Source organism: Peromyscus eremicus, chromosome 2 (genome assembly GCF_949786415.1).
Source record: "Peromyscus eremicus chromosome 2, PerEre_H2_v1, whole genome shotgun sequence".
Taxonomy (NCBI): domain Eukaryota; kingdom Metazoa; phylum Chordata; class Mammalia; order Rodentia; family Cricetidae; genus Peromyscus; species Peromyscus eremicus.
This window is the reverse complement of record NC_081417.1, coordinates 139,366,645-139,383,940: the sequence shown is the minus strand read 5'-3', so window position 1 is coordinate 139,383,940 and position 17,296 is coordinate 139,366,645. Positions and strand designations below refer to the sequence as shown.

General features: G+C 46.4%; 1 protein-coding gene across 1 annotated transcript in view; it reads right to left on the bottom strand.

Moving 5' to 3' along the window:
* Positions 1-17,296, bottom strand: part of Csmd2 (CUB and Sushi multiple domains 2) — a 570,924-nt gene that overhangs the window by 450,362 nt on the left and 103,266 nt on the right. The window contains exon 3 of the mRNA XM_059254992.1: positions 1,053-1,165. Coding sequence (XP_059110975.1) covers positions 1,053-1,165 — 113 coding nt within the window. The remainder of the gene's footprint in view (positions 1-1,052; positions 1,166-17,296) is intronic.

Below are 17,296 nucleotides of genomic sequence, written 5' to 3'. Positions count from 1 at the left end.
AGGTACTGCATCAGCTGCATTCCCATACCTCCCCCAGCTGGATTAATCCTGCCAAGGGAGTGAGACCTCAGCCCCCCTGCTGGGGTACTCCTGGCCTCTCAGACATCAGTAGGATCGATTTCCATGTTATCACAAGCTCATTCAGGAATGCATCACTTTACTCTAAATTCATACAGTGAGGAAAGGAGGCTCTGGAGTAACTGGCATGCTTTATTGGGGGTGTTATGTCATCACTGTTATTAATTATCATTAACAGTCTTAAAATATGCCTATTAATGATCTCAACACAAAAGAGCAGTGCAGGTCTTAGCCAGGAGCAGCATAATTACCTATTAATGAGATGTAAATTTCCCAAGGAAATGACAGAGATGTACAGGAACCACCTTCTAAACTAACATAATAAAGCTAATAATAATAATAGTGTATAATCTGAAGATATTAGTGTTAATTTGAATTCCAACACTGTCTTTAAACAGACCACGAGAAGCAGAAATCATTTGTACAGCTCACGCCAAGAAGCCCTTATCCACACTATTAACGGAACTTGGACTACTCTTCCCCGATAATATGAACGTCCCCTTTGTCGTCGCTCTCTTGAGCGTTCTCCGCTGCTCGTTTACTCTTACTTACAATGTGTGCCTCTCTTATTTTCCAAAGCAGGCTGAGCTACCTCCTGGAATTAATTCCAATACAGAACAGAGTCCAGAAACTAAAACCACACCAAAACCAGTTAAACCAGGCAGAGAAGCAGACATCCCCGGCCCTCTTCATAAACTAGAGCATCCGGTTCTACGTTCCACAAGCCCCAGGAAGGTTGCTCTAGTAACTGAGTTACTGGTTATTAACTAGTGTCATTAGGCAGGCCCAGGTTCGACGTTCCACAAGCCCCAGGAAGGTTGCTCTAGTAACTGAGTTACTGGTTATTAACTAGTGTCATTAGGCAGGCCCAGGTTCGGATCTGCAGATTTAGTGTCCTGAGTGGACAGGGCCCAGACCTGCCTATGGCTATGACAGCACCTCAGGCTCCCGCGGTCGCAGTGGGAGGCACCTACCTTCATAGCTGGCACGAAAGCCCTGGGCGCTGACTGCATAGTCACTGATGAGACTCAGGGACAAGGTGCTGGCCGCGCTGACTATGGTGGCTGGTAGCTGAAAGCCGGTGAGCCTGAAACACAAAGAGGTTTGTATGAGAAGAATGACCTCATCAGGAAACTGCACATCTCTTCACTGAGTACCTGCTCGACGCCCAGGAGAGATCGAAATACAGGCAGTATCAGAGTTTGAATACGGCCAGTGTGTTGAAGGCTTGGTCCTCAGGGTGGAGCTACTGGGAGGTGGAAGAACCTTTAGGATGGTGTGCTGGCCAGTCTTACGTCAGCTGGACACAATAACTGGGGTTATCTGAAAGGAGGGCACCTCAATTGATAAATACCTCCATAAGATCCAGCTGTCAAGCATTTTCTTAATTAGTGATTGGTGGGGCAGGGCCCAGCCCATGGTAGGTGGTTCCATCCCTTGGCTGGAGGTCCTGGATTCTGTAAGAAAACGGGCTGAGCAAGATATAGGGAGCAAGCCAGTAAGCAGCACCCCTCCACGGCCTCTGCATCAGCTCCTGCCTCCAGGATCCTGCCCTGCTTGAGTTCCTGTCCTGACTTCCTTTGATGATGAACAGCAATGTGGAAGTGTAAGCCAAATAAACCCTTTCCTCCACAACTTGTTTTCTGGTCATGGTGTTTCACTGCAGCATTAGAAACCCCAGCTAAGACAGAGGTGGGGCCTGGTGGGAGGAAATTAGGTCGCTGGCTGTGCTTTGGAAGGGGAATGTTAGGACTCTGTCCCTGCCCCCATCAACCCCATGGCCTCACACACATAAGGTCAACCCTCTACCACTGATCCATAACTCTGGCTCGGTGTGGGGGTGGGGGTGTGTTTCCTGCCTGCCATAAGATGAACGGCTTGCTCCCGGCCACCATATGCAGCCTCACTGCCAGCCCCATATCAACAGGAACACAACCGGCCGTGGACTGAAATGCCTGCACCTATGAACCGAAGCAAACCTTTTCCCCTTTGAAGTTGATGGTTTTAGACATCTTCTCACGGTAATGAGAAGCTGACTGACAATGAGAGAAATGGGAAAGAAGCCCAAACTGCAGGCCTGGGGAGAAAGTTCAAGGGCAAAGTGATCCCCAGCAGAAGGCTGGAGACAGTGTTTTCTGACACAGAGAAATGAAGGGGCAATTCCTCAAAGCCATGGCCTGGTTCCTGAGTGGGAGGCCTGCCTCCTGTGCTGGTGTGTGTGGTTTTTTTTCTTTTCTAGTTTCATCTCCTAGTATCTCCCTTTCTGGCTGAGGTCCTCTGAAGGCCTGAGTGGAATCCATGATGGATTTACAACTGACAGCCGCCCTCACACGAGATTTGTTCACATACTGAGAAAACTGCATCTGACTCTTAGGAGCAGGGTGTGGGTATTGCTTATGACTGTTTATTCTCAAAAGGAACATCTACCATTTTATAGAAATAAGTGCTTGTTAATATAAAAAGAAAAAAAAGCAGAAAAGATAAAGGACCCAACACAATCTAGCAATCATCATTCTTGACAGTTGACATACAAAGAGATTTGAGGATCACCAGATGAGACCATAATTCCATGAAATGACTTCACATGAACCAGATCATGCTGAGCATGCTTTTAATAGAAAAAAAAAAATGTTTGTTTTCTTTCTAGAATTTACATAAAAAAACCTCAGGTGAAAACAGAGGTATTGTTGAACCTTAGATGATGTCCTTAGCGTTGAGTCCTTTTAAAAGTCTTCTAATGCTTAAAATATGACATTGGACACACATAGTGAGACTTGTCGTATAATTCTTAGTACTCAGGAGCTGAGATGGGAGGATCATACGTTCAGAACCAGCCTGGGTTACATAGTGAGACTATCTCAAAAAGAGAGAAAATATTTATGTATACATATGCATTATTTACGAGTACTGGATGCCAGGGACACATTTAGGACACATTTTCCCATCACTGGGCATCCGTGCATGACAGCTCCCACCAGAGACCTGACTGTGCACAGGCTGGTGTCGTTCATCTTTGTCCTTCAGCCTTTGGCTAAGACTCACCTGCCTCCTCCCATCCCCATGAAGGCACTGAAGAGAATTCAATGTTCACCTTTACCCTCACTTTTAGGTAGCCTGGACATCTGTAGATACTCAGCAATACTCAGTGCCCACCATTGCTACACATCTTCTTGACACCCAAGGTGTCCATGAAGAGCTTTGGGCTCCAACAAGTTGAAGCATATATCTGTAAACACCAACTGTAAAAGGTCCCACCCTGGATCAAACCCTTAACCCTACCACCATCCTAATCTTGTAATACTGATGTTAACTCAACAGAAACTCAATAGAATGGGAAGAAAGGGTGATTGGGGGTGAGAAAACATGTTTCCATGTATATCTCCAAGCATAAAGACGTCTAACAAAGCCTGCCTACCTCACTCCATATCCACATTCCCAACACACATACACACATATATACATACACACATATATACATGTGCATGCACACACACATACATACACACATGCACACATCACATGCACACACAGCTATGTATGCATGCATGTATACACACATACATACATGTGCACGCACACTCAGAGTCTTTTATTTTTATCACCTATATTACAAGGCAGTGGTTTTAGAAGCCACTATGAGGAGGAAGGCTCTTCTCAGGGGACTAACTTAGAGAACTTCCTTTGTGTCTTCCTGTCCATCATTCTTCCGGGAGCCATCCACAGCATGAAGTTCAGATTTGTGCCCACCTTCCCACCAGCCCTTTTTGGGGACTGTTGAAGATGTAGAGAGGAGGGTAGAGCTGACATCACCCTGGCAGGGCCACCCTGAGTCCTTCCATGTGGTATGAGCCATAGACTCCAAACGCCTTTCACATTTCGACCTTAAATTGACAAAATGAACACTTCGGACCACTAGGAGAGCAAAGGACAGTGCCACACAGATGTAAACAAAGCTGAGCAGCAGCATGGGAGACAGGCCTGACTACAGAGCTGCAAGACCTGTGCTCCAGCCACGCAGCGAGACCTCACTCCTCATGCCCACTTACATAAGTCAGGATCTCATCTGTTCTTTTCTTTCTTTCCTTTTGTTTTGTCTCAAGCTGGCTTGACTTGGACTTCTACCTCTTAAGAAGGGTTAAGCACAGATACAGCATGGTACCCCAGAGGCTGGACTACATGAAAATTAAAAATGTGTGTGTGCGACAAGAGCAAAGGTAAAAGGAAGCAGAGAGCACATAAACTGGGAGATCACACAAGCCATGCATGATTAGAAGGAGCACTTACGTGTCAGTAAGTGAGGAGGAGAAGACAATGGGCATGGACACACAAACCCTGCAGGATGATCAAAATGTGAAAAGCGGGGCTGAGGGGACAGCGGAGAGGTACAGCACACACATCCTGAGTTCTAGCTCCAGATCCCATGTTGCAAAAGGGAAACGGCTGGGCATGGCTGGCATGTGCTTGTGATCCCAGCCATGGGGAGGCAGAGATAGGTGAATCCTTAGATCTCATTGGACAGCCAGCCTAGTCTACTTGGTGAACTGTGGGCCAGTGAGAGACCTTGTTTCAAAAAACGATGTAGGGGGTAGAGAGGCTGGGGAGATGGCTCAGAGGGTAAGTGCTTGCTGCACTTTGAGGACCTGAGTGCAGACCACTGGCACCCCTGTAAAAGCTGGGCACAGCTGACTGGGTCTATGATTCCAGTGCTGAGAGGCAGAGGCAAGAAGATCTAGAGGCTTTGCTGGCCACCCAGTCTAGGAATTAGCAAGCCCCAGTTCAGTGAGACCCTATCTGAACAATAAAGCACGGCTGGAGAGGTAGCTCAGCAGTTAAGAGCACTGGCAGTTAAGAACTCAGGTTCAATTCCCAGCACCCACATGGCGGCTCACAACTGTCTGTAACTCCAGTTCCAGGGGATGTGACAATCTCTTCCATGCCCAGTGTCAGATGACACTGTACAGATGCAGGCAAAACACCCACACACATGAAATATAATAATAAGAGTTTTAAAAATTTAAAAAGGTATGATGACAAGTGACAGAGGAAGACACCTGATATCAACCTCTGGCCTCCACGTGCATGCACATGAACATGCACGTCCACATGTGCACACACATGCATCCAACACACAGGCACATACACCTCACAGGGACATAAGAAATGAATGAATGAGTAGTGGATGGCACCTGAGGAACGACATCCAAGACTCTCTCAATCTCCAGATGCACGTGTTCACACATACTTGTAGAACTGTACCCTCAAATATGCGTGCACACACATGCACACATGCACACACACACACACAATTTAAAAAAGCAAAAAAAAAAAAAAAAAAAAACAAAAAACTATGAAAGCCAAATCTAGAAATTCAATCTTCATTTATGACATTGGCAAATACCCAGAACTGGCAAGGGTTAAAGAAACCTAGTTTTGCAGTTATTAAAATAAAAGCCATGACTGCAGAGGACGAACTCTTGACAAATTAAATGAAAATGATCAGTTACCTCAAAAGCACACATCTCCATACCTTTGCCAATTCGATTAACCTTATAATGATTATGCAAATTGAACCGGTAACCTTAGAGCTCACTAAAAGGGGGAGGGCTGGAGAGATGTCTCAGTGATGAAAAAAGTGTACGGCACTTCCAGAAGACCAGGGTCTGGTTCCCAGCACCCACTTCAGGAGGCTCACAATTGCCTGTAATTTCAGCTCCAAGTGATGCAACGCCCTCTTCTGATCTCTATGAGCTCCCTCAGACACATGGCACAGACTCACACAGACAGACAGATACAGACACAAATAAATAAATAAATAAAAATAATAAAATAAATCTTTTATTTTAAAGGAAACTCTCTAAAGAGGAATATCCGGGACTAGATAGATGCACTATAGAATTCTACTAACTGTTTCAAGACTTATTAAAATAACCCTAATTCTAGTAGGTATAATCTCTTCCAGACAATGTAAAGGGGAAAACCCCTTCCAACCTCCTCTGATGAGGCCAATATTACCCTGCCACCAAAGACAGTACAAAAAGCAAAAACCAAAGACCAACAGCATCCCAAATGCACATCAGCCCCTGAGTCCTAAGCAAACTATGAGCAAAGGCAAGTCCACAGCCTGTAAGAGTAATCAGACACCATGAGCAAAGGGGTTACTTTAAGAAGGTAAGGCCATTTCAGCATTTGAGAACAAGTCATTGGCACTACCATACTGACAGGCTGAAAGAAAAAAATGCATTTGGCCATATCAACTGATGCAGAAACAGCATTTGACAAAAATTCAACATATATTTATGACCTATGTTTGTATGACATATATGTACATATATGTGTGTGCACAAGTAGAGAGAAACTTTTTTCAACTTTATAAAAACCATTTGCAACATGCCCAGTTAATGTCCTTTCATGGTGAAAGACTGAATGCTTTTCCCTAAGATTAAAAACAAGGTAAGGATAGAGCAGCCCAATCAGACAATCTGCAAAATAAAGGAAGACTCATTTACCAAAAAAGATACATGGATGGCAAATAAGTATGGAATGATGATGACTATTTTAGCAACTTATGGAAATGCAAAATTAAGACTCAGTGAGAGGGAACCTACTATGCTGTTTTCCTAAACCAACATAACTCCTCGGTGTGTTTTAAATGGTTTTCTTATACCCATAGATAAGTGCAGCTCTCACGCCTCACCACAGAAACTTCTCACTGCAGCAGACAATGACGGTTACAGAGATCTTCAACTGGTCAAAATGCAGAGAAGAAATGACTGCCGGGCGCCTGACCCCAACGGACATCTCGAACCACACAGCGCCCACACCTGTGGCTTAGGGCGACTCTCCAAAGAGTGGGCAGTAAGACTTGCTGTGAACAGTGTCTGTCTTCTACAAAGGACAGGGAGGCGGCTCCCGTGAAATCCCAGCCATATGACTGCCTAAAAAAGACCTGCATAATGACAATGTCAGCTGACATGCCAACGTGGAAGAGAGAAATTTACAAGGCCTCACTCTGAGAGGAAGAACAGGGGTGAGGGAAGGTAGGGGATGGGGGGCAATCAACAGCTGCTAAGAGAGGGAGATCGGTTTGCTCAAGGGATTCACTTGGTAGGTTATCCAATCCAAAGTGGTCAGCAACACACGTATACATGAACAACACTAAATGGACATAGGTTGTGTGTGTGTGTATACATACATACGTACATATGTGTGTGCACATATATATACACACACATGTAACAATAATAATCAAAGAAGAGGTCATGAATTTGAAAGGGAGAGGAGAGACATGTCAAGGCTTAGAACAGAGAGAGGGATGGGTAAAAATGTTGTAAATACTCACATACGAAAGTCTTAAAATAAAAATAAAAAGACCCAATGAGATACGGGCGTCTATGTATTTATACAGCTAAAATAAGACCATGGCTTATGCGATGCTGGGAATATGAAAACATACAGTTACTCTGGAAAGAGTTTAGCAGTTTCTTAAAAAGAAAATACTCCCGTGCGCTAATCACACAACGCAGCAATTGCACCCTTGGACATTTATCTTGGAGACATGAACTTATATCCACACAGAAAGCTGTGTGTGGCTGTCCACAGGAGTTTCGTTCACAATAGGCCAATTCTGGAAACAGCCTTAACATCCTACGGTAATAGAGACCTGGTTAAACATCCTGCGGTGCCGACCCACGGAATGCTCCCCAGCAACAGAAGGGAAAGAAAAAGCTGAGCCCTGGAGCACAGTGGGCACACCTCCACTGCCTCGGGCTCACTGGAAAAGACAGTGACCCTCAGGAGGTCACAAAGCAGGACACTCCATTTGTGCAGCTCTCATTCTGGGGGGGAGGGGAACGCTAACTGGCTCTGATCCCCAGGTCCTATCCTCTCAGGTTACCACTTCCTCCCAATGATCCCAGTTCATGGCATCTGGGTCTCACATACCCAAGCTGGTCCCAAACTCTCCATGTACCAAGTCTGACCTTAAACTCATGATCCTCCTGCCTCCACCCCCCAAGTGCTGGGATTACAGGAGCACAATGGAAGTGAGGGCTTGGTGAGGCGATCTTGAAATGGCCGAATTAGTGAAGAACCAGATGAGCGGGTTAGAGATGGTGGGAGGAAGGGGGTGGGGTGACCATGAAAAGGGTAGCCCTGGGCAATTTTTGTGTGATGGAATAGTGCTGCGTCTTGGTAGCTTGTGAGGGTTAGACCCTTTTGCCATAAAAATGACGCCGAAGCGTTAATGGTGGGTTCTGTCTGGACCAGTCTTTCCAGGTTCTTGGAATCTTGCTCAGACAACTGACAAAGTAAAAACAAATAGCAAAGCAGGAAGGGGGTTTATTCTGAAGCAAAGTGGGGGTACAGGGCAGGTGTGCAGAGTAGTGGGGGTCCAGGGCAGATGTGCTGTAAGAGAGCAGCAGGTGCTGAGTGAGAATTACAGGACCTGGTTACTTTCCTTGTGAGTCTAGGAGGATAGTTTGTTGCTATGAGTGAGTTACAGGTGGTAGTGAGGTGTAGGATTGGCAGACTTGGATGATATAAGCCATTGTTTACTGTGTATGGATTTCCCATAATGCATTATGTTTAATCGTGTGCTTGCTATAAGATGACAAACAGGGAATCATCCCTAAAAGTCCACTCAGGACACAGTTTGCCTTACTGTGCACGCATCCCAAACCAGCCTAGACTGGATCAGCCCACTCCCCTTAGTTTTGAGATACCCTTGGCCACAAAGGGGCAGTTACTAGAGGTTGATGAGGAGCTATATAATGGAGTGACCTGATTGCTTCCTGTGGTGAGTAGGTATGTGCAGCTCAAGGCAGGTGGCATCCCAGTTTGGTAATCGGATTGCTTGGAAAGGAGTGTGTGTGCAGATTAAGCCAAACAGGGTCCCGAGTCCCTAAGCTTTCCCTACACCTGCCTGCCTCAGAAGTGTACACACCTGTTGCGTGAATGTCAGCCTCCTGGCTTTCATTTTACTCCAGTCATGTAAGATGTAAGCCATGGGCATGTCTGAGTGAACAGAAACCAGGGCCTCTCTGTCTTGTCTTTGCAACTTCCTAAGAGACCATCACGGCGCTAGTGTCTTTTTCTGTTGCTCGGGTAAAACACATTGACAAGAGCAACTTAAGGCAGCAAGGATTTATTCTGTCTCACAGCTCAAAAGCAGAGTCCATGGTAGCAGGGGAGTCCAGGAGGCAGGAGCTTGAAGCAGCTGTCACATCATACCCACAATCAGGAAGCAGGGAGCAATGGATGAATGCTCAGCCTACTTTCTCCTTCTCATTCAGTCCAGGACCTCAGCCCACGGAATGGTGCCGCCCACAGTGGACATGTCTTCCCACTTCAATCTATCCAATCAAGATAATCCCCACAGGTGCACACACAAAGGCTCATTTCCCAGCAGACTGTAGATTCTGTCAGATCAACAGTGAATACTAACCAGCCCAGTAATTATTTCAAAATTAAAAGCTAAAAATTATATATGTGGCTCAAGTTTTATTTCTATATCATTGATACTTCCATTGGATCTGATCTAAAATTAGTCTCTCTGGATTGGATCTTGAACTTTTCAGGTCCATGCTGCTCCCTTACAGCACCACCTGGGCTCTCACCAGAAATGGACTGGCCCCAGAACCACAGATCTCCACTCACTTGGACTTTAGTTTCTTGTGGATTTTCCCACGTATCAGAAACCCTGCCTCACCCTCAATGGTGGCATCTGCTAATGACAGATTTCTGCTGAGTCCTCACCACCAGTGAGGCTCAGCCACCAACTGGCTCTGATCTCCTGGCTCCACCCCTAGGGCCCTTGTTTCTTCTTCCTATCAGCCCAGTTCATAGCAGCTGTCACTGATCCCTTGAATGATGCTGCCAGGTCCATCTCTCAGATTCAGCCTGAGTAGAGCCTTGTCCTTCAGTGACAAACAGTGAGATTATTTTTTAATGACACACAGTATCGCAGTTGTTAGGAATCAATACGAAATGTCCTCCATGGGCACATGTACTTGAATACCTGGTCCCAATGTAGTTGTTTGAAAGAAAATGACCCCCAAAGGGAGTGTGGCACTATTAGGAGGTGTGGCCTTCTTGGAATGGGTGTGGCCTTCCCTTCTTGGGATGAGTGTGGCCTTCTTGGGATGGGTGTGGCCTTGTTAGAGAAAGTGTGTCACTGTGGAGGCGGGCTTTGAGATCTCATATATGCTCAAGCCATGCCCACTGAGATAGTCTGCTTCCTGTTGCCTGTGAGTCAAGATGTAGGAATCACAGATCCATCTCCAGCACCATGTCTGCCTGCACACCACCATGTCACACCATGATGATAATGGACTGACCCTTTGGAAATGTAAGTTACCCAATTAAATGTTTTTCTTTGTAAGAGTTGCCATGGTCATGATGTCTCTTCAGAGCAATAGAAACCTTAAGACAGTCCCTAACTGGTATGCAGGGCCCAGCTGTGACACAGGTAACCACAGGCTTCTGGAGCTAGGCCTTGGGGGGTAACAACCTAGCCTCACTTCGAGTCTTGCTTCCTGCTTCCTAATCTACCAAGGTGTGAGGAGTTCAGCAATGCTCTCCTGCTGCCAAAGACTCTGCCATACCTTTCTCAACATGATGGACTGTGCCCCTTTCAAAAACCCTGAGTTAAAATGAATCCTTCCTTCTCCAAGTTTCTGCTGTGCTATGGTGTTTGGCTACCACAATGAGAAAGGCAACCACCACCGTGGGGGAACTTCCCCATTGCCAGGGCTCTTCCTGTGCACCAGGTGTCTCTGGGAATGACATTCCTCCACTGTGTGGAAACCGTGAATCTTGGTCCCCAAGTTAGCTCCAAAGTGCTTCTGTCCTGTCACTGCACATGCCTGGACCCTGGCTCCTTGGTACTTTACTGACACAAGCTGAGAATAGCTAATGTACACTGTCAACAAACAATTACAGTTTTATCACTTGCAATGTATGGAACTGCGGCTTGCTACGCATTTCCTCTAATCGGGTATTTACCAGCGCGCTGCTGCTTCCCAGGGATGGTAGATAATTCTAGCATGGAACACTCAAAGGCGCTAACACTGGAGCAGGGGAGAGTTAAAGCTCCAATATTTGGATACATAAAGCATCCTTTTCCCTCTCCCTCTACTCACCCATCCCCTCTGAGGTCAACTCTGGACCAGCTGCTGACTCTGAGGCCAGAGGCGCCATCGTGTTGCCTGTTGGAAAGAGGGGGGTCAAACTTGTGGTCCCTCTAATCCTCTATCCAGAGTTAAAGGCCATACTAAAAGGCTGAGAGGGTCCTTCCAGCCACAGTTAGTAGCAGCACGTGGTAAAATGCAGGCAGGAAAGCTTAACCAAGTCACTGCTGGGATCAGCCCTGGACACTCGAGAATGTACCAGGTGTTCTACACATGAGCATGGCCAGACTTGCAAAGCCTCTGCTTTCATTTTCTCTCTCTCTCTCTCTCTCTCTCTCTCTCTCTCTCTCTCTCTCTCTCTCTCTCTCTCTCTCCCTCAAACACTCTCTGTTTTTGCAATCCTGTCCAGAGTAACCAGAGCCCCAGAAACTAGTAATTTCCAGACCTCCAAACACTCTTAGTTCAGAACCCACCCACAGCTTTCTACAGTACTTAAGAGTCAAGAGCAGAATCCTTGAGAAAAGCCACACATCTGTCTGACCCATCCATACCGTATTTTCTGCTCCACTCCCTTCCTGGCCCTGATCCCTCCCATCTTCTTTGGCCAGGGGCATTTCCAGTGTCAGGGGCAACGATCTGTATTGGTATTGGTAATAAGGAGGTACATTTTCTATTTAGAATTTGAAGACAACAATGAAAATGACTCTAAGATCACACTTACCACCATGCATGCACAAACCAAATGATGTGAGTGTGCTTGCTCTTCCCAGTGTCTCTCTGGTCCCCATTTCTGTACACCACTGGCTTCCATTCCTTCAGTGTCCATGCCCCAGCCTCAAGATACTCACGTGTGCTGCTTCCTTTTAGAACACTCTCTCATTCCTCCTCCTCAACTCACAGCTGTCATCTAACGAACTCTTCTTCTTCTTCATTCAAATCTCATCTCAGTGTCTCAGCATCACTTCTGGACAAGGCATCTGGACTTTTCAGACTAGTCTATTCTACATGCATAGGTCCCTGCAGAAGTCTGTGAAATTCTCCACCAAGCATCCTTGAATTTCTATGCTTGCCTCCCAGGCTCAGGGGAGTGAAGCCCTCCCAGCCTTGCTGAGGTCTGGCCTGGCTGTGACCGGGCTTTATTTTATTTATAAGTGTAGGGAGCTGGGAAGCCTGTTACATCCTGGAGGGAGCTCTTTTTGCCAAATTCTCCTCTGGTCCCTTGCTGCAATGATACTGGACCTTTGTCACCTAGGATCCCTGGATCATTCCATGAAACAGAAAGCTAATAAGCCCTTTCAGAACACACAGGACTAGAAAGAAGTGAGCTTCGGTGAATTAAGCCATTGGGATGGGGAGGTGTGCCCGCACAATGTTTTCAAATGGAGCTTTTAGCATTACCCAGTTCAGTGTGGCCTAACAGATCAAGGGACATTGAAAACAGAGTCTGGAGTCAGACACAGTGGCTCATGCCTATAATCCTGGCACTTCGAAGGCTAGGGCAGGAGGACTGTTTCAAGCTCAGAGCAGTCTGTGCTACACAGTGAGTTAAGGCCAGCCTGAGCTGCAGAGTGAGAAACTGTCTCAGAAACCCAAAACGAAGAGTTTGTCAGAGTTCCCAAGAGGACAGCATCACTGTTGTACATGCCACATGGGGAGTCAGGAGTCTACGGAAAGCAGAGGGCTCAGGGAGGGTGGGGCCAAGGCCTTTATTGTGGCTTCAGTGAAGGACAAGATGAGACTGAAGTTTGCTGGGTCAGGACCCACTCCACAGGCATGATGCCAGCCGTGGGATCCAAGCCCTGGGGTTTCACTTGAGAGTGCAGTAGATCAGGCAGTTGGTTGTGGGATGGCTGCTTTGATAAAGAGCATGGTTCTGGTTTTTCTATCTCACATCAGCAAGCCATGCCCCTCCCGCCCAAGATGTCAAAACATCAGAATACAAAAAGTATGATTAATGGCCACATCATAACCTGACCTCTCCTGACCCAAATTCCGTTTTTTTTTTTTTTTTTTGTTTTTGTTTTTTTTTTTCCCAAGCACTAAACCCGGGCATCAGAAGATGCTTACTGAGGCTGTTTTATTCAGGTCAGGTCTTCTGGAGCAGATTGAACATGCCATGAGTATTCTGCTAACCTGCAGGTAGGTTTTTAGATGCATGGATGCATGGATGCATGGATGGATGCATGGATGGACCTACTATGTGGCATTTCTATGGACAGCCACAAAGTCTCACAAGTGTCTATCCTAGTGACTGAGGATATGGGGCTGAGGAATTCAGTGACTTGCCAGAAACACGCTTGTCCTTGGAGGCGGAGACAGGAGGATCTGGGGTTTACCAATTTGGCTAGCCAAGTCTCCACTTTTGGGGTTAAAAAAAAGTGAGAGCCCCTTTCTTTAAAAACAAGTGGAGAACAACTAAGGAAGATGCCGAGGTTGACCTCTGGCCTCTATGGAGTAAGGTTGATATCTGAGATTGATCTCCACCATGGAGTAGGCTGATATACCAGGACAATGCAGACAGCCTTGGTATGGCCTTCCCCAAAATATTTAGGAAAGAAAGACTTTGTAAAATATATCATAAAGAGGCATCATAAGAAAGTGCTTGGAGAGTAGAGAGGAAGCCAGGGGGGTGCTACAGGTTTAAGGGGGCAATTAAAACAGTGGGATATTGCTCAGTGTGGGAAGGCTGGGAGGACCCGGTACCTAGCAGCGCTGCTCTCCGACACACGTGTCAGGGTGTTCACTAATTAAACAGAGACTTGGGGCTGCCGGCCCCAGACTTTTCAGAAGCAGACAGAAACAAAGGGCTTCTGAGGTTTTAATAAACTAAGGCAGGAACCTGGGGAGATCACTCAGTCAGGAAAGTGCTCGCCTTGCAAACATAAGGACCTGAGCTGGATCCCCTAGAACCCACATTAAAAAAAAGAGGAAGAAATTCAAGCATGGTGGCACATACTCATTGTCCCAGGGCTGTGCAGATGGGAGCACACTGACCTGGGTTAGCCTAGCCAAATCCACGAGTTGTAGGTTAGAAAGCACAGGTCTCAAAAAACAAACAAACAAAACAAACAAACAAACAAAACAGGTAAAAAGCAACTTAGATGCCTGAGGTTTACTTCTGACCTCTTGATGCACATACATACATGTGCTCAAGTGCACACACACACACACACACACACACACACACACACACGCTCGCACGGTCAGCACAAACTTTTCAGGCAGGAATGGATTCTAAGCATCATCTCTCAAACTCTACCAATTATAGACTCTTGAACTCTTCCTGGATGCTGTGTGCTAGGGTTCTATAGAACCCTCTCTGGGGCCATGATGTGCCCAGGGAAGCCAAGTCAGGGATTCCAGGCTGTTGGTACACTGGCTATGAAAAGGCTGTCACTCAGAATCTTGGGAGTCTTCAATCCTGAGCAGCTGTTTAGAGATCTGAGGCCCCGTCAATAAAGGCCCTTGTCAGAGGGCCATCCATGCATATCACTACCCTTGATCTTAAAGAGCCCAACTAATATAGAATTATCTAGGAGTAAACAGTAATATAGCCAATTGGGCCTTTATTGAATGGTTCTTATTTAAGGCTCTTAGCACATCAAACAATGATATCCAAAGAAGTCACGTCAATTGACCTTGGGAATAAAAGTGCAAATGTAAGCAAATCTGTGAGACCGACAGTCTGGGAAAACAGTGTTTTGATTTGCCAGCAGCCCTACGCCAGACATCAGCCACTAGTTAGATACATAAACCATTAAGCTAAAAACAGAACTATCATTATGGGTATCATCTAGTAATTTGCAGGTAATTGATGGACATTAGTCATAATCACACACAATACACAGACCCCCTCCCACACCCCTAGAGACTCGTGCTCTCCCTGGAAACTCCCATTTGCATTTCATCAAGAGCTTCCCAAACTGGGAAACTTAGAAAAAAATCAGGCTTTCTGTGCATTTCTGTGAGACCCTCTTGGTAAGGACAGAGCCAGGGAAGGCAGGCCACAGGAGCCGGGGGATTTCTACATCAGCCAGGAGACCGCTGACACTGTCGCTCTTGGGGTCCTTAAAATGTCTAGTGATTACAGGAGAGAGGAGCTGGGTCTGCTGCTGCTCTAAGAGCTGAAGACTCTGATGCTGCTGATTGATGTACTGAGGTTCTTAAACTCCCATTTTCTCAAGGTGAGCTGGCATTGGCCTGGTTCCTGCTGAAAAGACAATTGAACCCCCAAAGACTTTCCTCCAGTGGATCCCTGTCTCTCCAGAAGATACCCTCTGGTTCTGGAAACCTCTGTGTTCAGCTACACGGGTGCACATCTGTTTGGAGAGGCTAGGATACAAACAATAGGCATGTTTGGATAGGAGTAACAGCAGTTTCTGAGTCCCTGTGTACACTTCTAGGATGTATACTGGCTTCAGAGCCAAGAACTGGAGTCAGAAAAATGCCCACCTGCTGAGGTCTAAAAATAGGGAAGCAGTGGTGTGCAGGCAGAATGCAAATGTACCAAGCACAGTGACTTTCAGAGCTGGGGTGTTTTCCAGCATACTGCAGCTCCTGGGCCTGCCAACTGTGTGCCAGGCCATGGTGCCGAATGCCATTCAGGGGTGTGAACACATTTCCCTGGGAAGGTGGACAAATCAGGCCCCATATGAAATTGAGCTGCAGCTCCCAACCATCATGACAAGGTCCCCCAGGGTGACACTGGGAATTTACAATGACTGAGACAGTCTATGTCTCAACCAGCATTGGGTATTGTCCATCAGCACTTCTTTTGGGAATTTAAATCAATGGGTTGGAGGCTGCTGGGGAGTGTGGCCTCATCATAAAGTTATGTTCCATCACAGAACAGATCTGTGCAGAGCTGTGGACTTGGGCTTTGGTACGACATGAAATAGGTGTCATGGGATAATGGGATATTGGGTGGAACAGGGTAGGGGGCTGGCAGTCTTTAGTTCAGTTCCAAGAGTGGAGATTCTGAGCAACAAGTACATTCTCTCTCTCCCTCCCTCCCTCTCTCTCTCTCTCTCTCTCTCTCTCTCTCTCTCTCTCTCTCTCTCTCTCTCTCTCTCTCACTCTCTCTCTCTTTCTCTCTCTCTCTCTCTCTCTCACACACACACACACACTCTTCTCTCTTGTGTATTGTGTGTGTGTCTGTGTGTGTATTAGACATGGATACAAGTTTATATGTGTGTACATGTGTGCAGTATCCAATTAGTTGCATATGTGAGTGCACACATGTGGAAGTCGGATGTTGATATTGGATGTCTCTTTCTATTACTCTCTACCATATTCAGAATTATTTACACTGATTTACTTTGTAAGGGGAGGTAAGTACATGCCATAGGTACACATGTAGAGGTCAGAGGACAACACACAGGAGTCGGCTGCCTCTTTCCACCATGTAGGTCCCGGGGAACAAACTCAGGTCGTCAGACTTGGTGGCAAGTGCCTTTGTCCACTGAGTCATCCCACTAACCCTCCACCATATTTTGTGAGGCAAGGAACTCACTAATTTGGTAAGGTGAGCTGGCCAGCAAGCTCCAGGAGTCCTCCTGCCACTGTCTCCACAGAGCTAGGATCAGGCACGACAACCGTGCCCAGGGTTTTCCATGGGTGCTGAGGCTCAGAATTCAGGTCCTCAATCCTTGTGTGACAAGCATTTTACTGACTGAGCCATCCACCCAGACCCTGGTTATAGCTATTAAGAATGCAATTTAAATCTTTCATCTTTCAATCTGTATTTATTTTAGCTGTTATAAAGTTGTTGGCACACACACACACACACACACACACACACACACACACACACACACCCCTGGTTCTGACTATTTAATATGTGGGGCTAACAGACTCCCCTTTTCACCTGTGGAGCACCATGAGACAATGGCGGAGGCACTACTGGTACCCTGGCTGAAGAAGGCTGAGGAGCATTTGCACTGATGTACTAAGGCTCTGAGAAGTCCTGCCGCAAGGATAAACAACACAGTTCAAACAGCAGACCTGCAGGACTTTGGCATGAACAGTCATATTTTTGGCATCAACTTGGGAAGCCTAAGCAAGATGTGGCCTGAGATTTGCTCTCTGATCTG